This window comes from Lonchura striata, chromosome 22, assembly GCF_046129695.1.
Source record: "Lonchura striata isolate bLonStr1 chromosome 22, bLonStr1.mat, whole genome shotgun sequence".
NCBI classification, from domain to species: domain Eukaryota; kingdom Metazoa; phylum Chordata; class Aves; order Passeriformes; family Estrildidae; genus Lonchura; species Lonchura striata.
The window spans coordinates 4,415,147-4,438,270 of record NC_134624.1 but is presented as its reverse complement, the minus strand read 5'-3'; the positions used below and the strand labels follow the sequence as shown (position 1 = coordinate 4,438,270).

The following is a 23,124-nucleotide window of genomic DNA, read 5'->3' as shown; positions in this document are numbered from 1 at the left end:
TCTTGGGTTGGCCTGAAGGGTCGGAGAGCCACAGGGTGGAATAGCCAGGACAGAGCTGCAGGTTCAGCCAGGGCAGGGAGCAATGCTTTTGGGCAATGCCCAGCAGTGCTTCTGACCTGCACAAGAGCTCTGGGTATGGCCTGATCCCTGGGTATGACCTGTTCTCTAGGAGCTCTGGCACCTGGGATTGTACCATCCTCCCTCCTCTGCCTAGGGAAATGACAGTGAGGTCGGAGACACTGCAGCACCTTCCAGCTCGAGCTCTTGCTGAGTGACACTGTTTTGACCATGGAATATGGTGGGCTGGAGGGCAGCAGTGCTTCTCTGGCTCTGTCTTAGCTAGTTATCAATTTTGGTCTTAGGAAATGCTTCGTACTGTTTTTTTTAGCCCGTGGTTTACAAGCTAAAGGTGACGCGTTGGTTCAGATTTTCGGATGGACAAAACAGCTTCGTTCATTGGCAAAGACATGAATGGAGACAGTGACAGATGAATTTGGAGCTCGTGGAGCTTTTGAACTAGTTAGAGATTTATCATCATATTTCAGCATTTTTTTGTGTAAATCACCATGTTCTCTCGCTAATAATTTACCTGAGAACTTGCTTGCTGTTATTTTTTCTGCACAGAATGACTGCTGATGCAAAAGAGAAGCTTCTAAGTTTTTCCCAATGGTCTAAGTGCATGCCCTGTTTGTGAATAGTGTTAGTGATGATTCGCAAATACAAAACATTTCCATGGGAAGCCTTGGAGTCCCAGAAGTTTTGGTGGAGGAGATCTTGGAATCTCATGCCCAGCCATTTTACTAAGGCTGTGCTGTTGCCGGTGGTGTGTAAGATCAGCTGTAGCTTTTGCTGAGCTTTAACCACCTCTGAGATGGAGTACAGGAGTAGCTTAGGAATTTTCTTGCAGCTGAGAAGCCTAATGTTAAAATCATAGAACTGTTAAGGTTCAAAAAGACCTCCAAGGTCAATGAGTCCAACTGCAAACCAAACCCTGTCACATCCACCACTAAACCATGTCCCCAAGTGCCACATCCCCACTTCCAGAGATTTTGACTCAGCCACTTCCCTGAAGCAGCCACACTTCGGTTCCCAATTTTGCATTTGTGTGTTGCTCCAGGGTCAAGTCCTGCTTTTTACTGGGCAGAAAGCTTGTGGGTGCCAGGAACATCCATGAGGTGCTTGTCCTCCTGGATGGGTGAGCCACGATGGTCACACCTTTGCTTTTCACAGCAGGGATTGTGGGCTGGTTGTAGAGCTCCCCATGACAGAGGCTCCTTGTGAGCTATTAAGCACTGAGGAGGACAGTTTGGGCAGCTGCCACCTCAAGCCAGTGTCTAAAGGTGCAGCCTCGAACTGAGCACATAGGAGTCCAAAAGCAAGGAAAACTTCAGCATTGTCTGTTAGTATGAAAAGCTGCAAGAGCTTAATCCTTTTTTCTTGCCCAGCTATGCTGCTCCAAAGCATTTTACATTTCACTGTGCTGAAATTTAGTCCTGGGGAGATTAAATTACTCTCTCTTCATTGTTCATATTGATCCTGTGTTGCTGGCTGTGGATGACAAATGGACTTCCCACTCCTTCCAGCCCAAGCCACTCTGGGAAGTGCATTGGAGCCTTTTAACCTTTTCTCCTCTGGGAGGTGGTGCATAAAAGCAGTGGGGAAGATCCTGGCTACACAAGCTGGCATATGCAAAGCAGAAGGTGGCTTTGGAGGTCAAAGCCATTTTCCACTTAGATATCTAGTGGTCATTATGAGCCTTTTGCAGCAGCTTGAGCTGGAGAAGATGTGCTGAGGCTGAGACCTGTGAAGGAGGACAGTGGATGTGATGCCTCGATGTGGAGAGTCTTCTCTCTTGTAGCAAATCTTGTCCTTCCCCAGGAGATGCTGTTGTGCTTGAGGGCTGAGGGTGCTCAGCTCTGGGTTGCTTGGCTTGGCTTGGCTTGCCAAGGAGGTGGGGTGGCTGTTTCACCTCCCTCTTTGCCAGTTTCCCTCTGGGCTGCCCAGTGGTGACTCAGCTACAGACCTTGGAGAGATTGTTCTACAAACATGGGGAAAATGGATGGCTGGAGAAAACCTGGCTCTAGTATTGGGTCTCTTGAGTCACAGATCTGTTAGATACAGGAGAGCAATCACAGCACCAGGACGTTACAAATGCCCTGGCAGTTGGAGTCTGGAGGCTACTGTATTTCATGCCTTGACCAAGGTTTCCTTTCCTGTGTGAATCGCAAGCAGAAAGCTCTTCCCTGGTTGGAATATTCATAGGTTTGCTCTCTTACATAGGCCTGGATGTGTGATAAGGGTTGAGCTCACCCTGCTTGCTTGATTCTTAATATATTCCAGTAAAATCTCGGTCATCCACAGGACTGGAATCCATCAGAGAAGCAGGAACTGTTTTTGTGGGAGGTTGTGGGTGACTCTCAAATAAGCTTGTCCAGTAATGCAAATACTGACATAGCTGGGGCTTGGGAACTTAGGGTTCAGGTAGGTGAAATGGGCATTAGCATCCACATCTGAGCTGTGATGGCTCCCAGCTGGGAGCTTTCAGGACCTGTAGGAGCCTGGAGTGGTGGTTGGCTCTGGGGTGGAGATGCCTCCTTCCTTCCTGGGCTGCCAGGAGGGGCTTAACTCAGGGGCTGGAGACAGTGAGCCAGTTTCTGTGTGCATCACAGATTTCATGCAGGTGCATTTCAGTTCTGTTTTTTCATTTTTATTGTACAAAAGCTAAAGCCTGAACTAGTCCTGGACTTCTAATCTAGCTCCGTTTCTCCCTTTGGCCAGGGAAACACTGATGTTCCACCAGAACCACTGGAATCCCAGTGTGTAATGAGGAAGCCTCTCTGCTCTGGCAGTGAATTTCCACGGGTGTCACCTGAGGCTGAGGGAATGGCAGCTGCAGGAGCACAGCAGTGTGTTGGTATTGAACTGTTCCTTCTTTCCTTGGCCTTTAAGCATCTCAAATCTCTTTCTTTCTCTCCTTGGCTGCCTCCTGATGCTGGGACACAGAGCGGCGAGGGCTTTTGGAGAATACCTTTCACAAAACCATCCTGAAGGCAGAAATGGCTCAGGTAAGAGAGCTGGTGTGCCTTGTTTATGCCCATGGTGTGCCTGCACCTATGGTTAATAGCCTTAGAATGAAAGTACATTTATTTATCTGTCATAAAGAGTGAGATCTCAGCAGCAGAGAGGCAGGAGGAGTTGCCCCTAAGGAGAAAATGCAGTTTGGTGACCCAAGGCTTGGGTGGGTGTTGCAGTGTGTGTGGGGCGGCTGCGGCAGGGGCACAACCGTTCCCTGTGAGCTCTGCAATCCCAGCTATCCGTGGGGACACACAGCCATGACACGGGGCTTGGGGTGGAACAGGATGGATTTATTCCTGGGCTCCCAGACAGGACTGAGGGGGGTGAACAGAAGTTTTTACACAGCAGCTCAAGAGGAGGGGCGTAGGAAAGTGAACCAGTGAGGATATGGTAAGAGAGGAGTATAAGGTGGGGCAAATAGCTCATGAGCCCACCAGGGAAAATGGTGGGGGGATAATACAAAGGAACAAATAGGGTGTTGAGGGCAACAAGATAGACACAGAACTCTCTGGAGAAAGGGGTAGGGTTAGGGAAGATTGACAACTTGGAAGAGAGAAGGTTAAGGAAGGGCTTGGGAAAATTGGCAGCTAGGAAAGGGATGGGATTAGGGAGGAGAACAGGGGGCAAACATGGATTCAAAGCAAAGCACACCACAACAGGTGAGCTGTAGGGATGAGTTCATTTAGGGGACAAGTGCCCTGTCATAAATTCACCCCTGCAGCTGATGTCCTCACGAGAAGTTGCAGCTGCACAAAGGCTTCTGCACTGGTTTGTGACTCCTAGGTCTTGCTTTCACCAGGGTATAAAAAACAGGTGAGTTATATTCTGATCACTGGTGTAAATCCTTGCTGGCAGAAGTGAATCAAGATTTATTCCAGGGGTTTGCTTCAACAGGGGTTAAACTGAGATTTGTCTAGATGAGGGCACTACATGCTGGCTATTGTGTCAGTATTTTCCATGTAGATATTGTCCCCATCAGCTTATCATGAGTTCTGCCTGATGGGCAGGAGAGCACAGGATAAACTCACCTGACTTCTAACAGGGCTGTGTATTCTCTGTGACAAAAAAAAAAAATATTATGCAGACAGTTAATTCATTGTAAAACCTACAGAAAATCCTGTGGAATCCACAGAAAGTCTGTGTGAAAAAGCAACAAATTGTTCTGTGCTGTTCTGCAGGGGACAAAGTTATTAAATAGAATGTAATGTAGAGTGATGTTATCATTTTAGGTAAGCTGTGTGTGTTTAAGCCTGTATAGGAGATGCCTCTTGCTCCAAGAGCAGTCACACGGTTATGGCAGCCAGCTGAGTACTTTCCTTTTGTCATGGACTTGTTCTAATGACCTTCAAGTTGTCCTTGGCTGAATTGTGCTAATGTTGTGAATGGAAAGGTTCTAAGACAATGTACGGAGGTTTTCTTGGATTCTTTTCATGAAGAACTCCGGGGACACTTTAATACTTGGTCTAAGAACAGCACGTGGAGTAGGAAGGGAAGGGGAGAGAAAGGCTGGGGTTTGGTGCAAACCTTTTTTTTTTTTTTTTTTTGTTCTTTCCATTGTGGCCATTTCTGCAGCTGCTTCTGTCACCTGCCAGTCCTTTTTGCAGCCTCCCACCCCAGTTTTCAACAGGAAGAAGTGTTGGCTGCTGCTCATTTTGTAGTGCTTTTGTAGTACCTGTGGGGTCATGTAGAGGCCAGGCAGAGAATATCTGATGGAGACAAGAGGAAATTGCAGATCTGTCCAGGTGCCTGAGGCTTGGGCAGCCCTGGTCAGATCCAGGGAGTGGGAGCCTCTCTGATATGCACTTAAAAAGCTGCTGTTTAACTCATCCTTGGGGTGCTCCTAGTTTCTCTGACTAGAGCATGGAAATGGAGCTGATGTGACTCCCGGATCATGTGCCACAGCCAGGCTCCCCAGAGCAGCATTTCAGTCCTGTCTGTGCTTGTGACATCCATAAGCTCCCTGGGGAAGCCTTTTCACCCACTACCCATTGGTGTATCAGCCTTGAGATTGTTTTTGAATCCAGGAGAATTTAGTTGCCGCAGGCAAGAGTGAAGCAGTGAGAAACACATTTGGAAATACCACAATACTTATGGGATCCTTAAGTGTTCACTTGGAAAGGAATAAAATTCCCTAGAAATTACTCTAAATTCTGAGGAAGAGGGGAGGGAAAAAAAAGAATCGTCATTTTTAAGTCATCTTTTGAAATTCTGAGATGTATAACTTAACACAGTCTGTAACACTTCTTTATAAATAACCCCAGTAGGAAGGTTGCTATCCAATAAAAAACACTGCAAGTAGAAAATTTTGCTTCTTTTAGTTTGTCTCAGCAGCCTGATCACAGGGAAGTCACATCTTTCCTTCCTGCAGAAATTCCATCTCTGGATCACTTGTGCAAGTTCTGGAGGCTTCACCTTTGGCTGGGCAGGGTGCTGGAGCTGCAGCATGAGCTGCCACTCTGTGACTCCGTGGAAGCAAAGGAAGGGTTCTGCTGCAGAAGTTGAAGGCATAGCACAGATCCAGAGGGACCAGGTCAGCTCCAGCTCCTCAGAGAGCAGGCAGAGGCCATGTGAGCAGGGAGAACCACCTGCATGCTGTGGTTGAATACCCACTTGCTTGTGTTGGTGCCTTAGGTCCTGAAAGCTCAGTGCTCCAACGAATCGAGTCCTTAGTGCCTGTATGTGTCTGTCAACTCTGAGCTTTCACCTTGAGTGTTGTACCTGGTGGGACAGGCCTGTGTCTGCTGTCATAACCCCAGCTGTGTACCCAGGTGCTCCCTGCACTGCCAGCAGACTGAGTTGGGATGAAGGCTCTGGCCTAAATATGACTGGAAGGAGGCAAGCCTTGCTTCAGCCCAGAAAGAAAATTGGTTTAAGAAATGTTTAAAGTGACTGATGAATGCAGTGAGAGAAAAGAGGTGTGGATTTTGAGGAGCAGGAAGGTGGCAGAGCCAGCAGTGGGACAATGAAGGCATAAATGGAGGAGGGAAGGGCAGGATCCCCCTTTTCTGGACCCGAGAGCTAGAACTCTTCTTTCCCCCTGTGCAGGGCAATCCTCATGCAGAAAATGAGGCAGGTGTGAATCTTTGGTGCTTTATCTTCTGGTTCAGCTTCTCGGCAGAGCAGTGAAGCTCTGACACCCCAGGCAACCCCAGGAGATCCATGAAGATGTGGAGGGAGATGCCAAGTGTGTAGACACTGCCCCAACTTGCTCCACTTCTGCTGCACTTTCTTCTTTGAGGATTGTCCATTTCAGTTTGCCTTTTTTTATCTTTTCAGTCCCTTGACTCCAAGGAAAGGAAAAGATATAATGGCTTCTGCATCCCTCATAACTTCACATTGCACAGCTGATCAAAGAGCTGCTTCTTCAGTCGTAACTTCTATTTGTGCTGGCTCCTCTGGAGAGCTTGTGTGTTTGTGTGTGGCAGAATGTCTTGGGGAAACTGGGGAGTGGTAATGAAGAGCTGCAGAGGGATTGTAGATCAGCAGGACAGCCAGCTGCCTCTTCCAAGGGCTGAGTTATGTGCAAGGCTGTGTTTACCTTCTATTTTCAGTAAAAGTGCAGTGTGCATGCTCTGCTTGCTTTCCTGGGGCAGTGTGGAGTTGCACAGCTGCATGAGGTAGAGAGGCTTGCAGGTGTTGCAGGGTGTACCAGGGAGGAAGAAAGGTGAGGGGGAGCATTTGTTGGTTACAACTTTTGATTCTTCCTGATGTGAGGGCCAAGAACTTCATGGCTCAGAAATGTTGAGACTATTCCTACGCAACTCTCCTGTGTCTTATTTTGGAAGAGTTTTTTCCCAGGTGATTGGGGAGGTGCATTTACCTCTCCTCTTTCTCAGAGGTTTTGTCAGGGATGATGACCATGCAGAGTTTTCTTCACTTTGTTTCCCTTTTGGAACAGGGCAGTTGCCTGGTGGTGGGGTGTGAATGCAGAGGATGGAGGGGTTGTCCCTTTGGGATTACTCAGATTTTTTTTTTCCCCTGGTATTTAAAATATTTTGAGGAATTAGAAAGAAAGGGAGGGTTGGACTCTGCTGCAGGTGACAGGATATGGATGTGTTGAGGGAGCTGGTGCCAGGGTGGTGATGCATCTGCTCTCTTCCTGCCTCTGCTAATTGCTGGCTTATTTATGCAGGCTGGAGGTCTGGGAAGGTTCCCATGAAGAGCACTCTGCCACGTTCAGCATTCATTCTGCCTCCAAGGCTGTGACCAGAGTCTTTGCTGACTATTGTAGCTTTCTGGTACCTTTTAAAGTAGAAGACGGCGTCCCTTGGGACAGACTTAGAGGAAAGATGCAGAAAGGAATTAAAATGTGAAAGGGAAGTGTAAAAAGGCTGCGGAGAATAAAGCATGGAATAAGTAATCACTCAGTCTCACAGAGCTCGTGGAATTTTGGACATTCTCCAGTTTAGGTGTCAGAGGCCCCACACTGAGATAATGTACATTAGATTTTATCTCCATGTTCTGGAACTGTGAGAAGAAAAGGTACCAGGGCATGGGGCAGTGACATTGAAAAGGACAGCAAGCAGAGCCTTTGAGAAATTCCCTTCTGTCTGGGGAAGCAGGGATCCATCCTGGTGAGCTGGGATTCAGACACGAGGATCGCGAGGGAGCTGTGGGAGTTTTTTTTCCTGTTACTTTTTTAATCTGTTTTGCTCAGTGGGGTTATTGGGAGGGCAGCTGCTGCTGCTGCTGGAGTGGGGGGCTGTAGAATGCAGCACCGGGCTGCCTGCTGTGACCAGCTGCCCTGGGCAAGCTGTGTGGGAAAGGTTTTGGAAACAAGACAGAGAGAGAGAGAGAGAGAGATCAGATATAAGGTGTCCTTGGTGCTACAGAGGTGATGGGCCTTGGGCAGGAGCTGTCTAGCAAGCCTTGAGCTAAATTATCCATGGCTTCTGCTAAAGCAGTGTGGCTACTGGTTTGCAGCAGGACAAACCAAAGGGGGCAGTTACCTGAAACTGGAAAAGCTTCTTTTTAAGCTCAAAAAAACCTCATCTTTGTGTCTTTCCTTTGGTTGTTTTTTTTTGTGTGTGTGTTTTTTTTTTTTTTTGTTCTTTTTTTTTGTTTGTTTGTTTTGTTTTTGTATTTTTGCATGATGCATGATTTTGCATGATTTTTCAGTCATCAGTGTGAATGTGTAAGGGGAAGAGGGCCCTTGTGAGCTTCCCCAAACCAAGTGGCAGTGGGGAGGGGTGGCAGGAGCAAAACCATGTTTGTGCCTGTGCTGGGTGTGGAGTCACCACTGGATCAGTCACTTGTGTTCGGAGCCTGGGCTTTGGCTGTGAGTGTGTGTGGAGGGAGCAGCCAGGCATGGAGGAGCTTCCTGATGCTGCCAGAAACTGGAGTGGCGTTAGAGAAACCCCAGGTGAAGCTTCACAGCTGCTTCAGGCTGAGTAACCTGAGCTTCCTATGCCACCAGCAAGTAAATCTGCAGCTGTGCAGTGCTCTGAGAGGACCATTCCATGTCCTGGGTTCAGACTGTGGAGCTGCCAGCCCAGCCTGGTTCAGAGTAAGCACCAGGCTGGCCTTTTTCTCTAGAGGATGTTTGTCCTGTCCCCAGGACAGACCCAGCAGTGCAGCTGGCCCTGCTCTCCATGTATTCCTGTGCTGATTGAGGTGGAGGTGCCTTTTTGGGAAAAGCCTGTGCTGTGGAGGGTGCCTGAGGTGGTAGGTGGCCTGAGCACAGGACAAAGCAGGGAGGTAAAAATCTCATCTCTGAGGGCTTCAGGCCTCCTCTAGCATCAGCCAGTGCAAGGATGGTGTGGGTGTATCCTGAAACTTGCTGTGGAATATGATGTTGGCTTATAAAGGGAGCAAAGACGTAGGTCACAATGTTACCATGGAGATGCTGAGGCCGGTGATGGAGCTGCCACTTGCTTCTTTGGGTTGTGTCTCACAGTAGCAATTTCATCTATTCACATTAATGTTACAGGCCAAACTAAAAGGTTACTCACCTATGAGATGCCAGGTCAATGCTATCTTGAGTTGGTTTGTTTTCGAAACCCATTTGAGGAGGGAAGAGTAATTGGAGCCATTTTGTCATAGTTAAGTGACCTTCTGGTTTCTCAGAGCAGCTCCCTTCCAGCAGCAGCCTTTGCCTGTTCCCTGTGGCTTTGCAGGGAAGTGTGTGACGTCCACTCCTTGGGAACAGTGGGGTCGGGGTGCCCAGTTAAGTCATGGTGGGGCTGGCTTGGTCAGGCCTCAGGTAACCCATAGTGAACACTGTGCAGGTCCTTGTGCACAGCTCAACAAAGAGAAGGAGCTGCTGGAGAGGCTGCAAAGGTGATGAGGGGTCTGGAGCATCTCTCATTTGATAAGAGACTGCAGGAGCTGGGTGTGGTTAGTCAGGAGCAGAGAAGTCTCAGAGGGGATCTGATCAGTGCACATAAATATCTCCAAGGGGTGTCTGAGGATGGTGCCAGACTCTGTTCGGTGGTGCCAGTGACGGGACAGGGAGCAATGGCCATAAACTAAAATACAAGAAGTTCCACCTCAACATGAGGTAGGGAAAAAGAGCTCTGGATCAGGTGCCTGGGGAGGGTGTGGAGTCTCCTCTGGAGACATCCCAAACCCACCTGGACATGTTCCTGTGTCACCTGTTCCAGGTGACCCTGCCTTGGCAGGGACTTGGACTGGGTGGTCTTCAGAGATCCCTTCCAATGCCAGCTATTCTGTGATTGCATCTACTCATTTGATTTTGAAGGTATTGCATGGCTGAGATGCCACTTTGACTTTTTTTTATTGTTGTATCTTCCATTTTGATATCCCTGCCTCATGCTTCAATAATTTGAACAAAATTCCCATTTTTCCCATGACTATTTCTTGATCATGTTTCAGCCCAGAGCCCAGCAAGGTGGGCTGCCTGTCCTGTGCCAGGGGTCACATTATTGGGAGAACAGAACTGGCATGGGAAGAAACTCTGCATTGCATGTCTGAAAGGGACCTGTCAGCACAACTGAGGGGCAGTGACAGGCATGTGGGAGGTCTTGGAATTGAGATTGCAAGAGAAACTTCTCAGCTGTGCCATTTGAATGGCTGTTAGGGGTTTTGGAGCACCCTCAGCTCTGGCCAGAGCTCCTCTCTGCTCCCCTCACGAGGGAATCAGCTGGATTCCTCCTGGTGCAAGGTAAAAACATCATTAACTTCATTGCTATTTCTATGAACAAATCCATGTACCTACACCCAAAAACTTTCCATTCATCTTCAGGGACTGTGGCAGTTCTTTGATTAGAAGTTGGAACTTACTTGTCATAAACATCAGGTCCAGAGAGTTCCAGCTGAGGAGGAACAGGGAAGAAAGAACTGTCTCTCTGATTTTTTTTGTTTTGTTTTGTTTTTTGCTGAGATGATAGATGTTGTTTTAATAGGGTTTATCTGGATTCCCCTTTGCCACTTTGCTTCTGATGCTGAAGCGGAGGCTTTAAATCTGAGGTGCTTTAATCATCAGTTTAGCTGCTAAATACAGGAATAAATTTGGAGCTTCTGTCTGTGCCTTGTGGCTATATTCTGCCTTGATTTATAAACTTCTCATCCCAGGGGGTGAGAAGACAAGGCAGTCTGCAGAAGATAGGAGCTGACTCCACAGTTGTGGATGGGCATCAGGCAGCTGGGGCCAATCCCAGTGTGTTCCCTGCTCTGGAGAAATGTGGCAGTGAAAGGAAAATGTGCAAGCCCTTTCTCAGTTCCCTAAGTCAGAGTGAGTGCTCAAGCTAGAGTTACTGAATGTGAAAGGATGTATTGTAAGTATCTCGTACTAATAAATGCCTAATTATCAGGAACTACATGTACTGAGAATGTGGGTTCTTTTTTTCCCAAGAAACTGCCAGTTGCCCAGCACAGATTATCAGTGCTGTCAGTTTTTGGTCATGCATGTGCCCTGTCTTGGGCAGTCTTGTGTGTAGGTCACGTGAAGAAAGAAGTGTCAGACAGGAGCAAGTGAAGCCAAAAAGACAAAAGGTTGTATATTCAAGTACATAATGAGGGGGTGAGAAGTGGTGTGGCCCTCAGAACTGGATGTCAAGCCCTGTTTGGCTCAGGTGGGCAGGGAAGTGATGGAAATGCCACCTGGATGTTTTTGGTGCCAATGGACACACTTTTTACAGATCAAGCACACTGGTCTACTTCCTTTCATCTTGCTGCTCAGTTCCTCATGCATATAGAGCAAGAATCAAGGTGAAAAGAACCTGAGGAACCTGATTTATCTGGTCCTAAGCAGCTTTGCAGCTGTGTGAGACACAGGTGCTGCTGCTGAAGGCAGCAGGTGGGGGAGCAGAGCGTTCCCAGGGCAGCTCGGCGCGGTGGAGGGGAGGGAGCTGTGCCAGGCTGCCCAGTCACGCTGGCCAGGGCTGCCGTGGCAGGTGGATGGAGCAGCTGGGAGTGGGAGAGGTGGCAAGAGCCATGTGAAAATGAAAAAAGGGAGCAGCAGCTCGAGGCGAGGGTGTTAACAGCAGCCTGCTGCAGCTGACTCCAGAAGGCAGCTCCAGTCATTGCTGAGCTCCCGTGAGTGTCCCTTGGTTCTCCTCATCCAATATCCCTGTGGCTCAGCTCTAATCCAGCATTGATTTCTGGACCAACCTGACTTCTTTCCTAGCAGAAGCAAACTATTTGCCTCAAATGCCATTGTGGCAGCAGGTGCAGTGCTTCGGCACCTGAATCCTGTTCACTGCAGGCACAGACGAGGGTCTTTGGTCACATTTCAGGGCTGCTGGTGTGTGTGACCTCATGTATATGAATGCACAGACTCCTGAAATGGCATGGATTCTGTTCTACAGGCCAATAATTCATTATGATGGATGTTCAAATCTCTTTTCCTTCCACACTATTTTTTTTCTGTAGATCGGTTGTTTATTAATGACTACTCTTGAATAAAGCTTCATATTCCCTTTGCATATGAAGTTGCTTCTCCAGTATGTAATTACTGAAGGTGCTAAATTGAATGAAAATGAAGAATTATCCAATTGTTTTACAAAATGAAAGCACACTGGTGTGCTGGCAGCCCTTTGTAGTGTAGATCACGAAAACTCTGAAATAAATACAAGTGAAAACACCTTGAGGAGGGGGCAAGTAAGGTAGGAAGAAAGATTTATCCTCACATTTTGCATAGATTAGGCAGGTAGTTTATGTCATACATATCTGGTCAATCCTGCCAGGATTTCAGTAAAAAAATTATTCTTACTTGAAACCAGTCATGGCCCCCTGAAATGTCTGTAAATTCTATGGAGCTGAATAGACCTCACTGCTTATAAAACAGAGATTGGAATTTGTCTCTTTGCTCTTGTGATCATCAGCATTTTCAGGCATAATGTGCTTTGGGGACTTCATTTTTCCATTTCGCCACAGACCCCAGGGCTCAGGAATTCCTGGATCTCTGAATTCCAGAGCTGTCAGTGTGTGAGTGAAGGTGACACTCCTGTGTGTTCCCTCTGAGGAGGCTGTGCATCTCCCATACAAGTATCAGTTTCAGGAGGAACAGGGGCAGCTGTCAGCCACGATTTTGTGGTGTCTTAAGAAATCTGTAGCGTCACTGTGCCCACACAGATTAGTAAATTTGACAAGCTGAGATGAGTACTTAGAGCTGGCCTCTGTTTTTAATTTTAAAAATGGTTTGTTTGGCACTATTAGCGAGCACAGATCTTGGCAGATCTCAGGGAGTCGTTTGGTGGTGTTTTCCCAAGACATGCCCACTCTAGAGCACAGTTAATCCTGGAGCTGGGGAAGATCTGAGCTGCTGGAGAGCAGATGTGGGGGACCTGCTGCCTTTTGAGGGGTGACATGTGGTTTGAGGGACTCTGGGGCCTGTGACCACTCTCTGCACTGCTCTCTGACACTGTACCCTGCAGGTGGGTGCAGGCTTTGGGATGACAGCCTGTGGAGCAGCTTCTTTCACTGGAATGGCCCTTATTGTCTATCAGCCTCCTCCTGGAGCAGCTGCAAATGTCCACACATGGGGCAAAGTAGAGCCCTGCCAGCCTTTCACATTACCTGGGCAGTATCTGAGGAGCGCTTCCCCTCACTATACCTGGACATGGATTTTTGACTTCATGTGAAGCCTGGACAGAGCATCAGCTGCAGGTTCAAAAGGCACAGTTCTTTCTTCAGGACTCCTACAGTGTCTCCTCCTGGCCAGCTCCCATATCCAGAGACTGTGAGGAGACAAATGAAAGGAAACCTGACTTGTGTCAGCCTGAACAACCCTGACAGTCACTTCTTGAGCAGAGTGGTCAGAGACTGATTTATTTCCTAGTGGTTCTGGAGGAAGTTGTATCTCAAGCAGAAAAATGAGACAAGGATGACACCTTGTACTGGTACTAGCTCAGTTCTGTTTGCAGACAGAGCAGGGGGAGAGGCCCTGGGCAATGTGAGCATTTTCCAGGATGGATTTCAGATTCAAAAGCTGACTGTGTATGGCCTCAGCTTGGAAGGGCTCCTCTCAGAGGGGCCCAGGAGCACTTCATGGGCAGCAGAATGTGGCACCAGTGAAAGGTCCACATTACACACATACACCACCACTCTTGTCCAGAGGTTGTTCTTCTCTTCCTCCTTCATGGCCAGTTGCAAGGTAGCCAAGCCTTGAAATTGTGGATGTGTTCTTCCAGATCATCACTCAGTAGCTGAAGAAGTTATAGTCCGTAATTATCTAGTGAAGTAAAGGCCTGAGTTTGCTTTCTGCCTCTGTTTTAAGTGATTCTGCCTGTGCTGGACACTAATGATTTAATTTTTTGGGTAGCAGTCACATAAATAAAGCATTCCCTGCTGAGCCTTTTTGCCAGTCCCTGAGCTGCTTCCCATCTGAAGGGAAGTGTAAGAGGTAATTAACAGCCACTTGAAAAAGGATTAGCAGGTGGGTGGGAGCTACTGTTGGGTTCATGCATGGAATTGCCATGGAAATGCTGAGATTTCCTGGCGCTTCATCCAGTGTGTGGGCTCCAAAGATAGTTGCACTCATGGGCCTCTCTGCTTTGGATCTTCCTACCCTGCAAAGGGAGCGGCTGTGTTTTCTTACAGGACAGCTCCCACGGGCCGAGCCGTGGCCATCTGTGGGACCGGGGCGTGCCGGGAGCGGGGCACTGTGCTGCAGCTGAAGTCTTGCTACACATCTTTCATGTCAAACCACCTGGTGGAAAATCAGGAGGGGGGGGAAAAACCCAAACAAACCTTGTTGGTTTGCCCCCTTGCCAGTGTTCTGAAAGAACTTAATGTGCCAAACACTCAGAGTTTGGCACTTGGAGAAGGTGGTGCTGGTCCTTGTCCTGCAGACTGTGACCAGCTCTGTAGCCCTCGTGTGGCTGAACGGGGCTGCAGCTGAACCAGGGCTGTCTTCACGGCAGCATTTTCAGGCTGTGCAATGAGACCTTCATTTGCTGCTAGGGTTGTTGGGTGGCTGCACATGCTGAAATATTGAACCTCTCTGTTCAATTTCTCTCATTTTGATGCCTGCTCTGGAGGTTTAGAAGGTGGCGGTGGGCACACATTCATCTGAACGGTTCCTGCGGGGATCTCCTGTATCTGTCTCCCCTAAACAGCAGTAGCAAAGAGCCTCCTGAATTTGCCAGTGTCTGTGGGGCTTTGCTTTAAGGAAAATGTGCCTTTTGTTTCAGATCACCTGCTAGCAGACTCCTACATCGGGCAGGAGGACTCCCCTGAGATGCAGCAGGTGGCTCAGAACAAGCGCAGGCTCTCGGTCATCTCGGATGGCAAATTCGAGAGGAGCTTCACCGAGGAGCAGGCGGAGAAGATGCCGAGCGAGGGCCCCAAGCCACGAGTCTACACCATCTCTGGTGAGAGGCCGATGCTGTCGGAGCACGAGAATGACAGCATGGAACTGGTGGTGATGAAGGGGGCTGCCCACGAGGAGTGTCACCACGGCCACCACGCGCACGGCGCCGGCGGCTCGCACGGCGTCCGGCACTGCAAGGCCTGGCCGGGCGGCCGCCAGGGCTCCAAGGAGTGCCCCAACTGCTCCAGGCTGGCTGCCCCTTCCCAGCAGTCCATTGAGCTGGAGCAGCACCCACCTGGCGAGGCTGGGTGGCACAGGAAGAGGCTGGAGAGGATGTACAGTGTTGATCGAGTGTCTGGTAAGTGAGTGCTGGGTTGTTGTGTTGAGGATGGGTGAATAAAGTGATCTATGGACTCTAAGGTCTCAGAAGGTAAAATGCAAAATTTATTAGAAACTACACATTTTTTAAAATAGACAGTTATGATAAAGGTGGACCTGATTGGTTATTAATTAATACTCTTCACACTATTGGTTAATTAAGAACAGCACCCTTCTTGTAAATATTTTACAATTAACAATACATTCAAAACATCAGCTGCAGGAATGTTTTAATTCTTTCTCTGAGCTTTCTCCAAACTTCCCTGAGGAATGTCTGGGAAAGTTTATCTGACTGTCCCTCTGACCAGACTGTCAGCCACCACACTGGGTGACACAAAAGGTGACACCCGTCTCATCCCAGCACAGGGGTTTTGATACCTTCTGGTACCGTGGGGCAGCATTCCTGGAAAGGGATTGTCAAAGGAGGGGTTTGCAATAAGCTGAGCTCGGTTAGAGGCCTGGCTCCTGGTCATCAGTGGCTGCTCTGGGTGGTTTTCATGACTTCATGCAGTTCAGTGAGCTCATTTTTTGTGGAGGAAGAGCAAAAGAGGAAGGACTCTGTCAAAACCCTGCATCCATGCTCATCCCAGGGGCAGTTCAGAGTAGGATCCTCTCTCTGTTTCATGCTGGGCAGGGGAAATCTTTGTGAACTGCTCTGTGGAAGCCTCAAGTTATGGTGTTCTGTACTTTGGTGTGTTCCCAAATTCTTGTTTGCAGGGCTGGAAGCCACTCATGTAGTGCCACCTCATGGGCTTCCTACAAATAATAGCAAGTAACACAGTGTTGCACTTTCTTCCCTCCTTTTGTCCCTGCTCACTGTTCTCAGGGAATAGGGCTTGTAATTATTCCATTCCATAAAAAAAAAATAGAAAAAAGATTGCCTTTAAAAACTGAACCATTAATCAAATACACATCACAGTCTGTGTACTTTGAATTAGAAACTGATGTGCAGTCCATCTTTGCCTGTATATGGCTGGCAAAGAGTCTGGCCTAATTTGTCTGATTTTTTCTGTAAACACACATCAAGGCATTTAGAGCAGAGAGTCTGGCTAAAGGTCAGGGTTTTCTCCTAGAAAAGAAACTGTGTATAAGGACTGTGGAGATCAAACTGTTCAGCTTCCCTGGGTTCACAGTTTTCTGATAAATACTGCAGTGATGTTTACCACAGGTAAAATCACCAAAGGTATGGATCCTGGACCGTATTTTCATGCCTAGATACCTGAAATTATGTGGCTACATGAATATGTGGCTTAAACTGAAGAATAGTAATGAAAAAATAGCTGATTATGAAATGTGTGGAAAAACTGCAGCCCCCTAAAATCATGTGCATGATTTTTAAGCATTGTTCCTCTGTTCCCTGGGACTTTTTGGGCTTCACATCAGACACTACATGTGCCCCATATGAGCTCCTGTGAAAAAAAATGAGTTTTATCCCAGCCCAGACCAGCACACCTGAACAAATCAGAATTGCACTGTGGCACTGGAGGATACAAAAGCAAGGGAAAACTCCACATCATTAATGGAGGGGTTTAACTCCTCATAGCTGCAGCTGTGTTTGCTGGAAAACATGTGCTGGCAATTCCTGCAAGAGATGCTGTTACTGGGCCTTGGAATTCAGTATCTGTTTTCAGCCAGGCAGCCATTTTCATTGAGTCCAGTCATCAGTGTGGAGTGGATATTGTCTTATGAAAATGTATCAGAGTAGTTACTTAAATGGGAGCAAAGTGGCCAGTGCAGGACCTGTGGGTGCTCCCATGGGCATTCCCTGTTTCAGCAGCTCCCCTGGGTGCTCATCTCAAGCCTCTGGGTCCTGACATGTGTGGCTGCACAGGAAGGGCTGTGTCCCCAGGCCCAGTTTCCATACCAGCACTGGCACCATGGAAGGAGAGTTCCCTCAGCTTGGTCTTCTTTGCACTCTCTGTCCAAGTGCTGCCACTCAGAGATAACCCCAGAACTGAACAGCACGAGTGCCACAGGTTGCAAGAATTCCCTGGCATGTCCTTCCTGCCTGGCTAGCAGGGGAAAGGGAGCAGAGAGGAGTGGAGGCAGAAGAGGCTGATTTCCCCAGGGTTCACCTGACAGTGCTGCTTCTGTTTGCATTTACGTGACAAGTTGCTGCTGCAAACCAGCACTTAGGGCAGCCAGACCCCATTGGCATCACTGAATATGGGTTTTGATGCTGAGTTTCTGATGGCTGACACCATTCCAGGGGAGCACAAGCTGTCATCTCCTGGGCTGCTCCCAGCATCTGATACAAACACATCCACTCAGGGACAGAGGTGCTGGGATTTGGGTGCAGTGGGAAGTGGCTGGAGATACTGGATGTGGTGGTGGTGTCCCTCCAGTCTTACCAGGCCCCTGGCTCCACTGTTTCCTCACAGTTGATGGTGAAAGGAAAGGAGAACAAGCTGCTGTGCCTGGCCAGAAAGGATGTGCTGCCTGCTCCTGGCAGCAACAGCCATACCCATAATCTGAATTTTAATTTGGTGAGTGAGCTCTGGAGCTGAGCTGTACTGCCCAGTCCCCACCTGTGAGCTGCTCTGCTGATGTTCTACCCTCGGAAGGGTCCCAAATCCTTTATTCCTCATTGAGTGCTCTGTGGAGGGCAGGGATATTTTTCCAAAGTTAACTCCAGTCTGTGAAAAAAAGGAGAGAAAGCTCCCAGCAATGGTGCAGGAAAAGCCTCCTAAGGATATTAACTGTTGTTCATAAGCTCTGCTCTGAACAGAAGTCTGTGGCTTAAAAGCTGTAAAACACACGAAGAACTTGTCAGTCCTTTGAGATGAGTAGCCCCTGAGATGCCTATACAGAATTCTTGGCTAAAAAGGAATTTGTGCAACTTCTCCTTTGCCACTTCTGTGGGTTGAAGGCTTCAAACAAGTAACTCATTTACAGTCTGACTTGTTCTGCATTGCTTCTGTCTCCGTGTTTCAGAGGAGAGCAGACTTTGGGACTGCATCAGGAGTCTTTAGCATACTGGAATGCAGTTTCATTTACCATATATATTTCCTTGGAGTGCCTTTAAACAAGACTTGACGTAAACTGTGAGCTGAGAAGGAGTGTCTGCTAAAACTTTCCATAGATTTCTTGGAAGCTGAACTTCAAAGGAAGGCTCCCCAGCTGCAGTTAGCAATTTTTGCATCTGTAATTGCAACCACTTTCTGTAGTTTGAGGGAATAATCTGTAGGATATGATGATCTGTACAAAACATTTTGTAAGATAGCTGGTCTGTAGTAATTATGCCTGCAGTGGGCATGTGGAGTTTGACAGGGCTTGGGCCAGTGAAAGTGAATTTAAAAATACCTTGACAATGCCAGACTATTAAATACTACCAGATGTGAAGACTTGAATGACTGAGGCAAGACACAATCAGCAACATGGGGCAAGGCATTAGGCAACTGAGTCACAAATGGGGTGTGAAGCAAGATGAAAAATCAGGTAGACTCCAGCCTCAAGAATCCAGTCCACTGAGATCTCACAAGTGTTGTGGCAGTGGATTTCAATATCCCTCTGATTTTCTGCCTGCTGACTCCAGCCTGAGAGTTCTCAGCAGGAGCTGCTGCTTGGGCAGGTTGTTCCTCCTGGTCATCACACACATAATTGGTGACTTACTTTGCTTTTTGTCTTAGTGGCCATTCACTGAAGGTGGTGCAGTGTTCTGATGCCCTGGAAATAGGGGAAAAAAAACCCCACAGTTTGTTTGGGTAGGGCAGTTTACAAGGAGAGGTGATTAAATCAGCTCAGTTACCTGCAGGTTGTGGAGCTGATGGGTGGTTTGACTTCCAAACCAGAGGAGCTCCTGCAGGCCAAATGACCAGGAGCAGGTTTATTGAAACTTCAGTGGCAGAAAAAAAAGAGGATATTTCAGGCTTACGGTTCTGAGTGAAAAGTAAATGCTTTTCATCTTCTACTGGGCTGGATCAGAAAGAACTGGAGGAATGGGACAGTTTAAATCAAATATATAAAGGAAAAGACAGAGACAGTAAAATGCTTTTAATGAAAAATGTTTCTTTTCCCTGTTTTTTTTTTTCCTAGTTCAAATGTCAATTCTGTAATTCCTGGATTATTCTAATCTCCAGTGCTTAAGATAGAGCTCTTATTCTTCACTTAGTAGCCTGATAGACAGACTTAGCACAAATTTACAGAACATTCAGAGGCAGTGTGCAATTATATGAGGAGGATGAGACTTGAGCTGTTTACTCAGGGCAGGATGCTGAAGGAAAGTCCTGAGAGAAAGAACCTGGGGAGGAAATGTGGCTGTCTGAAGGATGTCTGTGCCTGCTGGGTGCTCAGACTCTCTCTCTCTCTTGCAGATGATGTCCCCATACGAACCTGGTTCCCAAAAGAGAACCTCTTCAGTTTTCACACTGCTACTACAACTATGCAAGCGTAAGTGAAACCACTGCTGTGGCTTTTGTTCTGCATCTCAGGGTCTGGACATGCTCAAAGCTCAGAGCATGGAGCAGGAATTGTGTGTTTGGCATCACTGTTCAGGGATAGGAAAGAAAGGGAGAAACTTGTCTCTTGTTAAATTTTCTTTCCCCCTTACCAGTTCTTCTCTACTGCTCTCATTTGGTTTTATCTTTTTTAACTCCTCGGGCTACCCTGCTCTTCTCTGCTTCCCTGATTTTTGTCTGTGACACTGTGGCCTGGCTGCCTCTGCAGAGCAAGGATCCTGTGGATCACCATCTGAGACCCTCCACCAGCTGCTTCTGCTGCACACACTTCCCAAGGGAAGGGTGTTCTGGGCTCATCCTGCATCACTCACTCCAGAGAGGTGCCTTCCTCTGGGATAAGGAAGCCCTGCAGCTCTGCACTGGTCTGCACGTGTGAAAAAGTGTCAGTAAAATCCCTGCAAAGCATGGAGGGGTGTGAGTTAGGAGGAGCCTTTCCCTGCACACTCCATGCAGGCTCATGGGTGCTGTGTTTGGGAGGAAACAATTCTCAAAGGGCTTTGGAGAGAGAGGGAAGCTTTTTCTCCAGGTTGTACCCAGCTTGCCAGGGCATGCTGCCTTCCTGGTTTCGAGTATTTCCTATCTGACTGGAAAGCCAAGGCAAGCAGAGAGGAAAATGAAATGCTGTTCTGCCTTCCAAAGCCCTTCCCCAGCCTTGTGACCTTTTTCCTGTGTGTTTCTCCCAATGTCTGGGATGCCCTCAGCTCTCTGGCTCTGTTTTCTTCTTGTCTAATCTGGTGTCCTTTTTGTACTCTTGTTTCTCTGACATTTCCTCTTTCCCTTCTGCTTTTCCCTCCCCAAATCCTGAAAAGAAGATGGTTATTTCTCTTGGGATAACCCAGACTGGACCAGACCTGGAAGGATTCATGCTGGGAGCACTGGATCTGGAGTTGAGGAGTGGGGTAGCTGCACCCCCCATAAAAAAAACCATTTAAAAAATATTGGCTGATAACAGTTAATGGTATTTCACAGTTCTGATCTGACTTACAAACCATGAGCAAAATCAGCACATTTGGACACAGCCTTTGCTGTCTGAATTTGTATTTTCTGGGCGGATTTGTTGCAGGATGATGGCCCATGGCTGGCTTACAAGGCTTGAAGGCCATTGTGGGGTTGGTTTGGGGAATTGTGCTCTGAGGGAACCCTTGAGGAGCACAAATCCCATGGTAGATGTGGCTCCTTGGTTAACATTTCTGGAACTTCTGTGCTGCCTCTAGAAGTGACTCAGAAACTCCTCCAGAAAATCAGGGCACCTCCTCAAAGTGCTGCGGTGGCTCTCCAGGTGCCCCTGGCCTCTGCTCCAGTGTTTTCAACCCGCTGTGCTCGCTCCCTTCATGGAGCAGGCAGCATGAGCCAGCTTCAGCAGTGTTGGTCTGGTGGGAGCAGCTCTTCCTGCTCTAGGAGCTTGTGGTCCTGCAGTCAGACAGGCCACACTCAGCTCTTGTGCATCTGCACATTCTCTGGGTCTGTGTGGAGCTCAGTTTGCATCCAAGCCACATGTCAGCCCTGCCCAAGGGAGGATTAAGCTCAGTCAAGGAGGAGTCTCACCACTGAGAAATGTTTAATTTAAAAAGCAATTTCCTTCCACCTAACAAGAAATATTCCTTCTGGAGTGAGAATTCTTTCAGAACGCTGGCTGGGGCTGAGCACTAATAAATTCCTCTTTTCTCTCTTTTTCCCTGCATCTCCTGGAATCTCTAGCATCTCGTAAGTATAATCTTAATTTTTTTATTTCCCTGTCTGTTGGTGTCCTGGCTAAATTATCTTCTCCTGTCCATCATATTCACTCGTGCTTTCCCTGTGCTAGGGGCTGTCTGTCAGCTGGCAGGAGGTTAGGTGGCTACACCTGGTAGGCCTACATGGATCCCACCAAACCCTCCTCATCCTCAGAGTGCAGCCCTTAGTCACTGGCCACTTTGTCCCTCTCGATGCTGGTGTGCAGAGGGTGTGACTGCAGCTCCCAGGTACTTTCTGCAGAGCAGGGATGGTAGGTGCTCCTTTAGGCCACGTTCTGATGTTTGAGGAGCAGCCCAGGGATGATGGTTACTCCTTTGGACGACGTTCTGATGTTTGAGGAGCAGCCCGGGGATGGTGGGTGCTCCTTTGGGCCACATTCTGAGGTTTGAGGAGCAGCCCAGGGATGATGGTTACTCCTTTGGACGATGTTCTGAGGTTTGAGGAGCAGCCCAGGGATGGTGGGTGCTCCTTTGGGCCATGTTCTGATGTTTGAGGAGCAGCCCAGGGATGGTGGGTGCTCCTTTGGGCCACGTTCTGATGTTTGAGGAGCAGCCCAGGGATGGTGGGTGCTCCTTTGGGCCACGTTCTGAGGTTTGAGGAGCAGTGCAGGGAGCGAGGAGCTGTGGTCTGAGTGCCCTGACCCGCACGCGGTGCTGCCTGGCCCCCCCGGGCAGCTCAGCCTGTGTTGTCTGCCCAGATCTTCCCTCTGTGTGTCCCTTGTCCTCTCCACGTCCGAGCTGTGGACTTGGTTAATGGCTTGAAATGGTTTCCCAGGGCGTTCAGGGGCTACGCAGAGAGGAAGAGACGGAAACGAGAGACTGATTCTGCAGCTCTTATCCAGAGGTAGGGCCCCTCTCCCCCAGCTGTGCCCTGGTGTTGCATGGGCCCTTGGGGTCACTCTGAGCCCTGGTGGCGCTGACCGTGCCCGTCCCTGTCTCTGTGCTGTCCTGGGGGCACTGGCAGGGGCTCTGCTGGAGCTGTGGAGGTGAATGATGCTCAGGATAGCTGATCTCCATCTTCTTAAAGAACGCTGTCGAGTTGCTTTTAGCCTTCCGCATGATCTGTGCCTCAGGCAGAAAAATACATACTTAAAAAATTAAAGATGCAATTCCCCCATTCCAACTTGGAATTTCATATCATCACAGAGTGGCTTGGATTGCAAGGAAACTAAATTATGATCTAGTTCCAACTCCCCTGCCACAGGCAGGAATTTGTTTGAGGTTAGATAAATACTGTATGTGCCTTTGCTGCAGCTACAAATGCACCTCAAAAATCTGAGACCTAGGCAAAATTGACACCTCTAGTGACCAGAAGTCTATTTTTAAGTCTTTTTTTTTGCATTAATAGAAGGGAAATAAAAGTGGATGGGGACTGATTCTTTGTCCAGGTATTACAGAAGGGCCTGGTTTCCTTCTGCAGGCTTCTTATGGCACATCATTTACTCACAGTAGGAATCAGAACTGGTTTGGCCTGTTAAATATGCCAAGAGTTGTGGCAGCCTACTAAAAAAATAACAGTATCTGTGTAATTGGAGAAAAACATCAGGTTTTCTTAACTGAGAAATTGCCAGTTAATTGCCAGAATTTTTTTTAGTAACTTCAGAGTGGTGAGGTGTTTTTTCATCAATAACAAAGAGAAATAAAAATCCAACCTAAAGACACTCTAAACAAATAGACAGCGTATCTTTAAAAAGAGAGATTTCTCAGAGTTTGTTAGGCAGAGGCAAGTCTTGGTTAGAAAATGGCTGTGAGTACAGGAGCAGTTGTG

The 23,124-nt window shown here is 48.0% G+C and overlaps 1 protein-coding gene across 3 annotated transcripts in view; it reads left to right on the top strand.

Moving 5' to 3' along the window:
• NSMF (NMDA receptor synaptonuclear signaling and neuronal migration factor) overlaps window positions 1–23,124 on the top strand; it is a 48,100-nt gene that overhangs the window by 5,558 nt on the left and 19,418 nt on the right. For 2 of the 3 annotated variants that reach the window (XM_021547673.2, XM_021547672.2), the window contains exons 2-6: window positions 3,004–3,065; window positions 14,670–15,146; window positions 19,480–19,555; window positions 21,322–21,327; window positions 22,132–22,200. In XM_021547673.2, the coding sequence (XP_021403348.1) occupies window positions 3,004–3,065; window positions 14,670–15,146; window positions 19,480–19,555; window positions 21,322–21,327; window positions 22,132–22,200 (690 nt within the window). The remainder of the gene's footprint in view (window positions 1–3,003; window positions 3,066–14,669; window positions 15,147–19,479; window positions 19,556–21,321; window positions 21,328–22,131; window positions 22,201–23,124) is intronic. The other variant, XM_021547668.2, reaches the window with a different exon arrangement.